The sequence below is a fragment of the Dromiciops gliroides genome, chromosome 6 (genome assembly GCF_019393635.1).
Source record: "Dromiciops gliroides isolate mDroGli1 chromosome 6, mDroGli1.pri, whole genome shotgun sequence".
NCBI lineage: Eukaryota > Metazoa > Chordata > Mammalia > Microbiotheria > Microbiotheriidae > Dromiciops > Dromiciops gliroides.
Window position 1 is genome coordinate 18,783,551 of NC_057866.1, and position 13,280 is coordinate 18,796,830.

A 13,280-nucleotide genomic window follows, 5' to 3' on the forward strand; every position below is an offset into this window, starting at 1 on the left:
AAAATAAAATAAAAGATATCCCAAAGTAATCTTTCAGACTTTTCTTTACGTCCTCCAATAATGTTCAATCCACCTCTCAAAGGAACAGCTTTAATTGTGCGGAAGATTTACATTATATCAAACATTATATTTGTTTTTTTTTTAAAAGAGGATCATGGAATTGTAAGATTTTAATGGTGAAAAGCATCTTAGATTTTAGATTCCTCAGGTCATATTTGCTAAATTTTACATGCATAGTTAGTGGTAGAAGGAAGGTTTTCTTACTCTATGTGAAATATATTTTCATGACATTTCATCTTCATTCATCTCTTTTTCAAATGGCAGACCTTCAAATATTTAGTAACTATTTTTAGGTCATCACTTCCACTCTTGCTCATCCCCTTTATGTATCCCCAGTTCCATAAACAAATAGTTTTGGTGTGAAAGAAGAATAAATCGAGGAAGCAAGAAAATTGAGTTGGAAGTAGAAATGATGTAAAAGAAAAGGTAGAATTATTATATTTCAGAAATTCTTTAGTGGAAAGAACAAAGGACTTGGGGTCATTAAATGTTGGATTTTTAATCCTAGTTCCGATTATAGGTGTATTGCTCTGAAAAAGTCATTCAACCTCTGTAAGCCAAAGTTTACTCACCTGCAAAGTGAGAACAATAAACAGCAGTAGTGATGAAAACAATAGCTAGAATTTTTATCAATCTTTAAGCTTTGTAAAGCACTTTCCATATGTATTATCTCATTTGATCCTTATAGCAACTATCTCTAAATCAAAGTATGGTTTCAAAGCAAGTGCTCTTTATATCTCAGTGAACCCGAAAATTTTAAATTATACTAAATGATAATTAAAATAATGATTGGTCTAATGACTTTAAACATGGAATAATTATGAGAGATTTTTTTCAATTGGGGTATTGTCCACAATTCTATTTGCAGGGAAAAATAAATTATTAGACTAAATAGGAATATGTGTCTTCCAAATACTCATTCTAATACTGATTTCTAAATGGTGAGTCAGAGAATCAAGCTACATATCATCCCTTTTAATTTGTTCCATATACATATTAATTCACATTGATTACCCCTTCACCTTCCTTGATTCTTCCTTCACCTACACCCCTATCTCCAATTTGAAAACAAACAAACAATGGGATGTTTCTTCTCTATAAAGAATTAAAGGAAGGTAATAAAGTCTTGGCTTGTTCTATTGGATTTCTAAAATGTTTCTGAATTTTGAAACTTACCTGTGATCAACAAGTAAGTGTCCTTGGTAACATTACCAATACCTCACACACATGGAGATTGGATGATGCCGAAGGGTTTATAACTCTAAATTGTCTCTACTTTGGGACCATTTCACAGGGGACTTCATTAGGAAATTTGAAGAAGCAATTAAAATGTTACTTCCTGAAATATTCCAAGCAGAACCTCCCTCTCAGGAAGAAACAATTATCATCTAAATTAGACTTAAAAAAAAAATAAGGACCTTAAATTTGAGAGCTTATTTTTTTGTCTTATTCAAGTTACTTTTAATTTTCTTCATGGGTTTAGTGATTTGAGACTGTTATCATTTGACTTGAAAAAGAAATGCTCTTAATTTGCCACATGCTAGCAAATCACTAATTGGCTTTGAGCAAGTCACTTTCCTGCCTTGTTTCCAAATCAGAATAGAGATAACAAACTTTTCATTGTATACACTTCTAGTAAGTGAAATACATTAGAAATTGTAGAATTCAATGTAGTTGGAAAAGCAGCATCTTTTAGTGTATAAAGTGCTGATCTTGAAATAAGAAATACATGAGTTTAAGTCATGCTTCTAATGGGTATAGCTGTGTGACCCTGTTAAATCAATCTATCAACCAATAAACATTTTAAAGGGCCTACTATGTGCCAAGCCATTCTATTAAGTTCTAGGAACATAAAAAACTATCAAGGAGCTTACAATCTAATGATAATGATAAACTAGCATTTAAATAGACTTTATGATTTTCAAAGTAATTTAGAAATATTATCTCATCTCATTCTCATAATATTACCCTCGTTTTATCCTCATAATCATCTTGGGACATGCATATCATTATGCTATTTAAAAAAATAAAATTGAGGCAAACTGAAATTAAATGACTTTTTTCAAATTCACAGTTACTAATTATTTGAGGCTGGAGTTGAACTCAGGTCTTCCTGACTACAGGTCTATTACTTTATCCACTGTGCCACCAGAAATCAATTAACTTCTAGGTATACTAAAATTGCTTTAATTGGTTAGTACTTATTGGTCATTGGTGGAGGGAATTTTTGTACTAGGAATCATCTGTACCAATGAAATCACAAGTTGCATTTTTAAGTGGACTTTTATTTGCACTATTTCTAAATTGTAGAGATACCACCACTTTTGAGCCCACATGGATAAAATGTCAGTGGTGGGACTGGGTGGTGGTTGGAGGAGCAACAGCAGCTTCAGGAGCTTTCAGCAAGAGATTGTAAGAAGTCTTGGCAACTGGTCAGAAAGGAATTACAGTATTGTCTTGGATACAGGGGCAGCTAGGAGACACAGTGGATAAAGCACCAGCCCTGGATTCAGTAAGACCTGAGTTCAAATTTGGCCTCAGTCAGTTGACACTTACTAGCTTTGTGACCGGGAGCAAGTGACTTACCCTAATTGCCCCACAAAAAAAAAAAAAAAAAGGAATCTTAGATACAGGGCCAGATGCTATTTGGAAAATCTATTGTCAATACAATATCCACTTATGGGTCATAGTTTCAGGATAGAAAGGATCACTAAATATACATACATATATACATATACATATACACATACATATAATTTGCAAAGAATTATAATTTTTATTACTTGTTTCCCATTGTAATTCATTTAATTTCTTTTTTCCCTTTATTTTTATAGCTCACATTTCTAGTACAATATTGAATACTAGTGGTGTGGATGAACAATCAAAGAACATGAAATTGATTATATGCTACTGAAATTGACAATGTAAGTAAAATGGATCAAAAGTTTCAAAAATGTAAACTATCCAGATTAACAAAAGAGGAATTGGAATACTTTACACAATCTTAGAAATTGAAATTGAACAAGCTACCAATAAGCTCTCTATGAAAAACAACAATAACAACAAGCAAAATAAAACCCAGAGTCAAACAGATTTAAGTGTTTTCCATGAAACATTTAAGGAATACTTAATCTCAATACTATGTAAACTATTTGAAAACAAATAAGTAAAGGAGTCCTACAAAACTCATGTTTTGACACAAAAATGATTTTGACCCCAAAACCAGGGAGAACAAAAACAGAACAAGAAAACTAAAGACCAATTTTCTTAATGTTGTTGCAAAATTTTTTAACAAAATAGTTCCAAAGAGACTGCAACAAAACATAACAAAGATCTATGCAATTACCAGGTGAAATTTATGCCAAGAATGCAGGCAGATTCAATGTTAGAAAAACTATAAGCATAATTGACTATATCAATAACAAAACCAATAAAAATAATATGATTATATCAACAGAGAAGACTTTTTGACAAAATCACCACCCATTCTAAGAATGGTAAGTAATGTCTATTTAAAACTAAGAAGAAACATTATTTGTAATTGGAATAAACTTGAAGCCTTACCATTTAAATGAGGGGTAAGCAAGGATGCTCATTATCACCACTATTATTCAACATTGTACCAGAAATGCTAGCTATAGCAATAAGATAAGAAAAATAAATTGAAGAAATAAGAATAGGCAGTGAGGAAACAAAACAACTACTCTTTGCAGATGACAGGATTACATGTTCACAGAACCCAGGGAATCAACTCAAAAACAAAACAAAACAAAACTATTTGAAGCAATTAATTTTAGCAAAGTTGCAAGATATTAAATAAACCCACAAAATTATGTGCATTTCTATATCCTACCAATAAAATCCAGTAGGAAAATATAGAAAGACGAATTCCACTTAAAATAACTACAGGTAATACAAAATATTTAGGGTCTACCTACCAAGAAAAATAATAGATTATATGAGTAGTTACAAAACACTTCTCACACAAATAAAATCAGAACTAAACAATTAGAGAAATATTAACTGCTCATGGGTAGATCGAGTGAATATAATTAAAACAACAAATTTGGCCAAGTTAATTTATTTGTTTATAGATAAAACAAATTATAAAATAATTACTTTAACAAACTAGAAAAATATTAATGAAATTCATCTGAAAGAAGAGCAAACATCAAGGAAATTCTTATTTTTTTTTAAATGTGAAAGTTGGCAGCCTGATAATACCAGATTTCAAACAATATTACTCATCAAAAATCATAAAAAATTCTTGTATTTACTAAGAAATAGATTAGTTGATCAGGGGAATAAATTAGCTCTGCAATTCATAGTACTAAATTATCATAGCAATCCATTTTCTGAAAATCCTGAAGAGTCAAGCTTTTGGCATCAATGCTTACTATTTGACAAATTTCCTGGGAAAATTAGAAAGTAGTTTGGCAGAAATTAAGAATATACCATTAATTTCACACCATGTACCAAAAAAAGGCAATATATATATGTATATATATATGTATATATATATGTGTGTATATATATATGTATATATATATATGTATATATATATATATGTATATATATATATTTAGACATAAATGGTGACATCAGTAATAAATTAGGGGAATATGGAAAAAATGCACCTGTCAGTTTTAGAGATAGGGGAAGATTTTATGACTGAACAAAAAATAAAGAGGATCATGAGAACCAAAATGGATAAGTTTGATTACATGAAATTAAAATCTTTTGCATAAATATAACTAATGCAGCCACAATTAGAAAACAAACTGGGGGAAATTATAGTGTTTCTCTGATAAAGTTGTCATTTTCTAAATGTATAGGGAACTGAGCAGTACATTTTCCCACATGACTATACATAACTTTGATTTCGTTTTCTGAAAATTACCTGATCATATCCTTTGATTATTTATCAGTTGAGGAATGATTTACATTCTTATGGACTTGACTCAGTTTGGGCAACCCCTTTTTAATTTTGTATAATTAAAACTATACTTTTCTTAAAACTCGTAAAAATTTTTATCTCTTGCTTAGTCCTAAATTCTCATACACATAAATCTGACAGTTAAAATATTCTATGCTCCACAAATTTGCTTATGATATAATGCTTTATATCCACATAAAGTAATCATTTTGACCTTATCTTGGAACACAATGTTAGATGTTGACCTATAGCTAGTTTCTGGCAAAGTAATTTCCAATTCCCCCAACAATTTTTGTAAAATAGTGATTTCTTGCCACAAAATTTGAATATGTTGAGTTTGTCAAATAGAAGAATACTATGATCATTTAATAGTATGTATTATGTACCTAATCTATTCCAATGATTCACCACTATATTTCTTAGGCAGTATGAGATTATCCACAATAAGTATGCATTGTTGTTGTTATTATTATTATTGTTGTTATTATTATTATTATTATTATTATTACTGATTAAGTGCTAACAAATTATAAATTATATTTTAAACACTTTAAAGTATAGAAGTATCTAAATTACAATGCCAGTAGCAGATTGTTTTCATTATTACTATTTTGTATTATAGTTTGAGATCTGATACTGCTAAGTCCCTTTTCTTCACATTTTTTGATTTGCTTGATATTATTGACCTTTTGTTCTTCCAGATGATTAAAAACAATTCTCGTTCTACAAAACAATGGCTCTGGTAGTTTCATTCATATGGCACTAAATTAGTAAATTATTTTAAGTACCATCATCATTTTATTATGTTGACAGCCTACTCATGAGCAATTACTATTTTTCCATTTCTTTAATTTTTACTATATTTGCATGAAGTATTTTTTAATTGTGTAACTATAATCCCTGGGTTTGTCTTGGCAGTAGATTTACAAGTATCTTCTATTTTCTGGAGTTATTTTGAATGTAATTTCTCTTTATATCTCTTCTTGTTGGAATTTATTGGTAATATATTAAAACACTGATAACATATGTGGGTTTATTTTATGTCTAGGAAAACTAAAATTATGTGGTATCATTTAATAACCAATTCTACCCTGCAATGTGTCCTGTTCCTTATTTTGTAAAACTCCATTCCTCATTGTAGCTCAGACTTTGATCTCTCTCATTTATAACTAAAGGCCAACTTGAACAATGTGATCATTCCTAGAAGCTCCTAGACATTTTCTTGCTAACTATTACCCCAATTTTTGTTTACCTGGAAATAAAATCTAGTTTATGCTGTGCCCCTCTCCAAAGTACAATTCTATTGCCCTTGTCTCTCTTGTAAAAATTAGGCATTGTTTGGTCTCCCCAATGTGGATTGATAACCAAGGGTGATCCCGATTAGGGAAGTTCTGATTTTCTAGGTAAGATTACTAAGACATATTTGGAACCCTTAAAGAAATTAAAATTCTATAATTTTTAGAGATGGGTGTGAGTAGCCACATCTGAAGATCAATGCACTTTCCCCAGTACCAACCAATCATTAAGAGTTTCCAACTACTCTGACACCCCCCCACACACACACACACATAATCTTTTCATGTCCTCAATAAAAATGAGTTTTTCTTTACCATCTGGGTCACTAACCTAACTGAGGAGACTAAGGTCACCTTTATAAACTGTTATCTTGTCCCCCCCACCAAAAGTGCCTCAGTTTGCCTCAATTTCATTTTACTAACCATAATATCCTGCAATTTTGCTGAAGTGGTTAATTATTTCAACAAGTTATATAGTTGATAAGATCTTCTAAGTATGCCATTGTTTTTTTTTTCTCGTTGCCTTTGTAATTCCTTCAATTTCTTTTTCTTTTCTTATTGCTATGAGAGAACAGTATTGAATGATAGTGGTGACAATGGGCAACCTTGTATCACCTCTGATCTTATTGGAAAGGCTTCTAGCTTATCCTTATTACAAATAATACTTGCTCATGGTTGAGATACATGCTACTTATCATTTTAAGGAAAGCTCCATTTACTCTTATGCTTTCTAGTGTTTTAATAAAAATGAGTGTCAAAAACTTTTTCTGTTATCTATTGAGATAATCATATGATTTTTGTTGTATTCGTTATTTATAGGGTCAATTATGCTAATAGTTTTCTTAAAATTAAATTAGCCCTTCATTCCTGATATCAATCTTACCTGTTCATAACCTATGATCTTTGTGATATATTGCTATAATTCACATGCAATTATTTTTATTAATTTTTAGATCAATATTGGTCTAGAGTTTCCTTTTTGTGTTTTCACTCTTTATGGTTTAGGTATCAGCACTATATTTTGTCAAAAAAAGACTTTGCTAGAATTCCATATTCCAATAGTATTGGAATTAATTGTTCTTTAAGTACTTGGTGTAATTTACTTCTAAATTCATCTGCTTCTGGTGATTTTTTTCATTGATGGCTTTTTCAATTTCTTTTGTCTAAGACCAGGTTATTTAAGTAGTCTATTTCCTTTTTTGTTAACAAATACTTGCCAATCAATAGATTTCTCATAGCTTTTCAGCAGATCATATTCTATCTCAAGTGCTTCCTTCCCATTTTTCAGCTGCTCAGCAATTTTGTCTAGTAGGGAGACTATCCAAATTATGTCACATGTAATAATATTGGAAACATGTGGGAGCCAGAGTCTGAAGTGTTTAAAAGGCTTTCATGTGTTAAGCTAAAATGAAGTTGAGATCTCAGTGAAATCAAATATGGAACTAGTCTCCAATTTCAAACTTTTCAAGAAGAATATGGCCTTTGGAACATTTGCCCCACTGACATATTCTTGGAGACTCCAGGGCTTCTTCTATTCCATGATAAGAAAATAGTGAAAAGATTAAATAGAACTCTATAAGATCAGTGCATTAAAAAACCACCCTGAGTCATTTAAAGAAAAGATGGCATATATTATATTGATTTAGATGAATATATTGATGGGCAGAGAAACATATGTTCTGTATTCATGATCTCACAAAAAGAAAGTGACAAAGATATGACTGGAACCCATTTTTTTCTTACTGCCTATCTAATGTTCTTCCACTATAATGTATTTTTATTAAATAGTTATTCTGTTTCATAATCCAGGAGAAGTAGGGACACTTCAGGAAGTAATCTTTAACACATCCACTAATCTCCTAAAAGATCCGTTTACTCATTTGTTTACAATCTTTAAGTGCTTCTTCATCCCAGAAGATGAATGAGATGTATCCCTTTAGGATGATTTTCCACTGAGACATTGCATAACTAGGGGAAATTACATGTAAGTGATTTAAATACATGCCACTTATAATTTACTTAACCTATGATCTCTGTTCTTCTATTCTACAGGTAGGATGGACAATTCTGAAATTATGCCTGACCTGATTCTAATTTTGAATTTGAGTACATCCTTTGTCATTAAGTCACCTACTCTCTCTTTTGTCTGGCACACAGTAAGGATGAAAACTTTAATCTTATTTTGTTTTTATTATGCACTTTCATCCATTATTATCATGTCATCTACATTTATCCAAATAGGATTAATTCATTTTGATTGGTTTACTTTCATATATTCATTCATTAAATAAATATTTAGTGAAATGGTGTCAGTCAGCCAACAATTATTCAGTGCCAGGCACTGAATATTCATTACGTACTTTGCAAGATGCAAAGAAGAAGATGTGATCCCTGTCTTTGCCTTCTATTTCAAGATTACAGATTTATGCCTGAATAACTACATACATTTCCATTTTTAGAAGTTACTACCAAGTCAGAAGACTTCTTTATATATATAATCATAGCCATAGAAGCATTAACTATAAGTCTAACCTCCTCATCTCAAAATTAAAATTACATAGTTAATAAAACTTGAGAGATGAGAAGTGCACTAAGTATTCTCTAAGGTCACTAAGTGGCACAGGGCAGCATGCTATACCTGGAGTCAATCAGCAAGCATTTATTGTTGACTAAGTACCAGAATGTAAAGAAATGGGTTATTATCCTGGGTCTCATGTTGTTCAATTGCATATGTTGATAATAGTCACTTATTCTATGTGTGTCTCATTTTCATTAATCATAACGTGACTAATACTTGAAACATATACATCATAGGATTACTTTAAGGAAAGTTATACAATTGTAAACCTGATGTGTTACAGAATGTCTAAAAATGTAAGATATTATGTTCTAATATTTCTTCCAGATCTCTGATTTTACATTACAAAAAGGCATACTGTCAAGACAGAAAATGACATTGCCATTGTCTGATACCTTCATAGACCAAATCTGGAGTATTTTGTTTACTTCTTGATGTCATATTTTAAAGACTTTGACAATCCACACCAAATCCAAAGGAGTGCAACAAAAATGGTGAGAAGATAGGAGAACATACTATGAGGTGATTTTTAAAGGGAATAGAGATGTATAGTCTGGGAAAATATCACTAGGGAGGGCAGGGTAGCGTACCTAATCTTCTGAATGTATCTGTCATATGAAAATGGGAATTCTTTTCCCCTATATGATTTGGAGATTAGAACTAAAGACAATGATGAAACTTACAGACAAGTCAATAATACTCAGAACAGAAAAAAAAAACATTAAATTTATTGCTTCTGAGGGAAGTAGGCTCCTTTTTATTGACCATCTTCAAATGGGATATGGATAATTGCTTGTTGGTTATGTTTTATGGATTCAGGTCTAAGTAAGGGTTGGATTTGATGCCCTTCAATGTTCCAGGACAACTTCCAGGTCTCTCGTTCTATGAGGTACTAAGATTCTTTTCTAGATTGATTAGACTTTAAGTTTTGTGTCAGAAAATAATAAATCTTGAAACTTAACTATTAACTATCAATTGGGAACATACCAGTAGAGTTGAAATAGACCATAGAGTAGGTATGCAATCAACACTCTTTTGATGCAACAAAAAATAAAATGAGAATAAGAAAAATAAAATGACTACATAGTCATACAGGTGGCAGAACCAAAATTCAATCACCTGCCTCTGACTGTTTTCATTTATACTTGCAATTCTCTTGTTGTTGCTCTCTCAGTTGTTTTTTTCAGCTATAGAGTGGGGATAATTATAGCACCTATCTCAAAGCATTATGAGGACTACATGAGATAATATTTGTAGAATGCTTTGCAAACCTTAAAAATATGTAGGGTCAGAACTAGTAATGACAGGCAATATGGCCATCAGAACATTTTAACAAATGCACATATTTTTATAGAGTATAAGTGGCTTCTAATGGTAGTAAAGTCCAAGGTTATCCATCCAGGGTCACTTTCTTTATGGAGGAATAGTTGTTCTTAAAGTATCTTAAAGGACTAATTTCTTACTGGCAGAATATACTTATAGTGTATACTTACATGAATCTCTGTCACTTTGGATTCATCTTTTCATTTGAAAATAATCTTTCAATGAATATTCATAAAGGGTTTAGGAAATTCACTTTCTCTTATAAGCAAGGGCTTCAAAGGAGCCATCTCAATGTTAGCACAACTTATTCAATGAGGTATAGGATTTCTAGAATATAAGAGAATGTTACGGATTTCACTTATAGTTGCAACTCTCTTTTTGTTCCCAGAATTGGATAAATACAAAAGAAAACATGTCTAATAACACTGAGGTCACCATGTTTGTTCTAATTGGCTTCACAGACCGGCTAGACCTGCAGGTCATCCTCTTTTTGCTGTTCCTTGCAATCTATCTCTTTACCCTAGTGGGAAATCTGGGATTAGTTGTGTTAGTTGTAGTTGATTCCCGACTCCATACCCCCATGTACCATTTTCTTAGTGTCTTATCTTTCTTGGATGCTTGCTATTCCTCAGTTGTCACACCTAAGATGTTGGTCAATTTCCTAGGTGAGAATAAAGCCATTTCTTTTTCTGGTTGTATTGCCCAGATGCTTCTCTTTGTTACTTTTGGAACTACTGAATGCTTCCTTTTGGCTGCTATGGCATATGATCGCTACCTTGCCATCTGTAACCCTCTGCTCTACACAGCCATCATGTCTCCACAAGTGTATGTTCCTCTCATCATTGGCTCATATGTAGGGGGTGTGTCACATGCCATTTTACACACTGTGGCTACATTTAGATTATCCTTTTGTGCATCTAATGTAGTCAGACATATCTTCTGTGATATCCCTCCACTTCTGGCCATCTCCTGTTCTGACACCCATGTCAATGAACTGCTGCTTTTCACCTTTGTGAGCTCAATTGAGATCTTCACCATCCTGATTGTCCTGGTTTCTTATGGTTTCATCTTGGTTGCCATTCTGAAGATCCGCTCCACTGAAGGGAGAAAAAAAGTCTTTTCTACTTGTGGTTCCCACCTGACAGGGGTAGCCATCTACCATGGCACCATCCTCTTCATGTATCTGAGGCCTACTACCAGCTACTCTCTTAATCACGACATGGTGGTGTCTGTGTTTTATACCATTGTGATTCCCATGTTGAATCCCATCATCTATAGCCTGAGGAACAAAGATGTAAAGGAGGCAATAAAAAAACTTTTGGAGACAAATTCATTTAATATATCTTTTTCATGTTAGAACTAAAGGCTATAAAGGAGTAAAACAGATAAGGAGGATTAAACTTCCCCTACACAGATAAGTGATAGAATATTGTACTTGGAGTTAGGAAATCAAAATCCCAAATTTAGTTTCAGATATTTACTAAGTGTGTGTGATGGGGGTGGGGGGCATTGCTTCACCTATCTCAATTTTTTTCAAATAGAGAGTGAGAATGATTATAGCACCTATCTCAAAGAATTATGAAAATCAAATGAGATATTTGTAGAATACTTTGCAAACCTTAAAACGTATATAATGGAGTGCTAGTAGGATAATGAACATATATTTCACATTCTTCCTTGTGTCTCCATTTACCCTATACCCACTATCTCAGGCCCTCATTTACTTAACCCCTTAAATATAGAAATACTCTCTTAATTGAATTTCAGTCTTTCAATTTCCCCTCTCTATAATCTATCCTCTATTAAGTTGGCAAAATAGCGTTCCTACAGAAGTCTTATGATGTTATTCCTCACCTCAAAAACTTTCATTGACTCCCCTATTGTCTTTATGACAAAATTAAAAAGTTTAAACCTATTTATTTAGTCATTCCCAAGTTACTACGGTCTACCTTTTCAGGCTTATTTTATTTTTATTTTTAATTTTTTTATGTTTGACATAAAATATTATATTTTCATGTGTATACACATGTAATATGGAACTGAAAAAAGAACATAACACATAAAACCATGAACATTTCATGAACACCTTCATGAAACCTTTGTTCTCCCCAAACAACCTATTTGTGATTTCCTGAACCCAGCATGCTATTTCTTTCCCTAATTTGTTCACCATACCTGAAATGTCCTGAATCCTCAACATACCTTCTTAGAATCCCTTGCTTCTGTCTAATTTCATGTTTTGTGGTTCTTCCCTTTGAAAGTTTTCTTGATATTATGTTTTTAAAGCATGTTCCCACCTCAAATAGTAATGCATAAACTTACAAGTGGATAAGGTGTTTCCCATCAAGAGCATCTGTAGGGGGAGGAATTTTTTTTTTTCTTTTTGGTATTTTCAATCTCAACTTCCAGCACAATACCTTATATATAGCAGGTGATTAAGAAATGCCTGATGAATTGGCTGTATCTGGGCTTTCATTTTAAAAATTATTACTAATTAATCTTTTACTTTTCTGAATGTATAGACCTGTGAATCCACCTCTGTTGTTAGTTATGTACATATTTTATATTAACCATATTCATTTATGGCTTTCTATATGCTGGTTAAAATGATTCTTCCTCAAGGGCATTACATTTTGATAGAATAAAAACCGGAAAGTATAACTTATTTCCCATTGTGTGACACATTTGTTTATATATATATATGAAATATTTTTTTTTCTCCCAGAAAAAGTCAAGATATATTTTTCTTGGAGGCAACTTGGTATTGTAGTAGATAGATTTCCAAAGCTTTCATTGAATTCCAACTTGTGTCAGATTTTAAATTCCATGCCCTATGTTAGGAGAGATCCCAATATCTGAGTTCTTTATTTAATGATTGCTTATTCTGGATATGTGAGTTGGACATTAGTTGGAAATAGTATCATATTGTTGTAAGCTGTTTTGGCCCATCACAGAAGAAGCAACTATAGACAATGAAAGTTGTCTTCCTTCTATTGTATATGAATGTTAATTAAGCCTATTCATTTATGTGTTTTTCCCCTATTAGTATTTATGCTTCTTAGGGGCAGGGGTTGTTTGGGGTTTCTAC

The 13,280-nt window shown here is 32.0% G+C and overlaps 1 protein-coding gene across 1 annotated transcript; it reads left to right on the forward strand.

Moving 5' to 3' along the window:
* The first annotated feature begins 2,394 nt into the window (after window positions 1-2,394).
* Window positions 2,395-11,549, forward strand: LOC122731868 (olfactory receptor 1102-like). The gene is made up of 3 exons (XM_043972125.1): window positions 2,395-2,412; window positions 9,405-9,420; window positions 10,600-11,549. Exons 1-3 carry the CDS (start codon window positions 2,395-2,397, stop codon window positions 11,547-11,549), a joined length of 984 nt encoding a protein of 327 aa, XP_043828060.1.
* Window positions 11,550-13,280: the final 1,731 nt, after the last annotated feature.